Consider the following 273-nt stretch of genomic DNA (forward strand, 5'->3'; position numbering starts at 1 on the left):
ATGGTGCTGCTGCTCTTCCTCCTCCTCCTCCTGCTGCTGCTGCTGCTGCTGGTCCTTCCCCTATTGCAATCATATCTGCTTCATCGGCTTGAGATCCCGTTGCTTCTGTTTTTGCTGCAGCAGCAGCAGCAACAGCAGCAGCAGCAGCTGTTGCTGCTGCTGCTGCTGATACAGGACGCGCAGCAACTGATGGAGGCAGCGCCGAGCTGCAGGCCGCCTGCAGCAGCTGCTGCTGCTTCGAAGCAATTGCATGCATTAGCTGCTGCTGCTGCT

At 58.2% G+C, this 273-nt stretch overlaps 1 protein-coding gene across 1 annotated transcript in view; it reads right to left on the reverse strand.

Moving 5' to 3' along the window:
• The window catches only part of EMH_0001730 (uncharacterized protein), a gene marked incomplete at both ends in the record, with an annotated part of 2,338 nt that extends 2,082 nt beyond the window's left edge, over positions 1-256 (reverse strand). Inside the window, one exon of the mRNA XM_013495693.1 lies at positions 1-256. Within this exon, the coding sequence (XP_013351147.1) occupies positions 1-256 (256 nt within the window).
• Between the last annotated feature and the right edge of the window lie 17 nt (positions 257-273).

The sequence above is a fragment of the Eimeria mitis genome, genomic scaffold (genome assembly GCF_000499745.2).
Source record: "Eimeria mitis Houghton genomic scaffold, Emh_scaff170, whole genome shotgun sequence".
NCBI lineage: Eukaryota > Apicomplexa > Conoidasida > Eucoccidiorida > Eimeriidae > Eimeria > Eimeria mitis.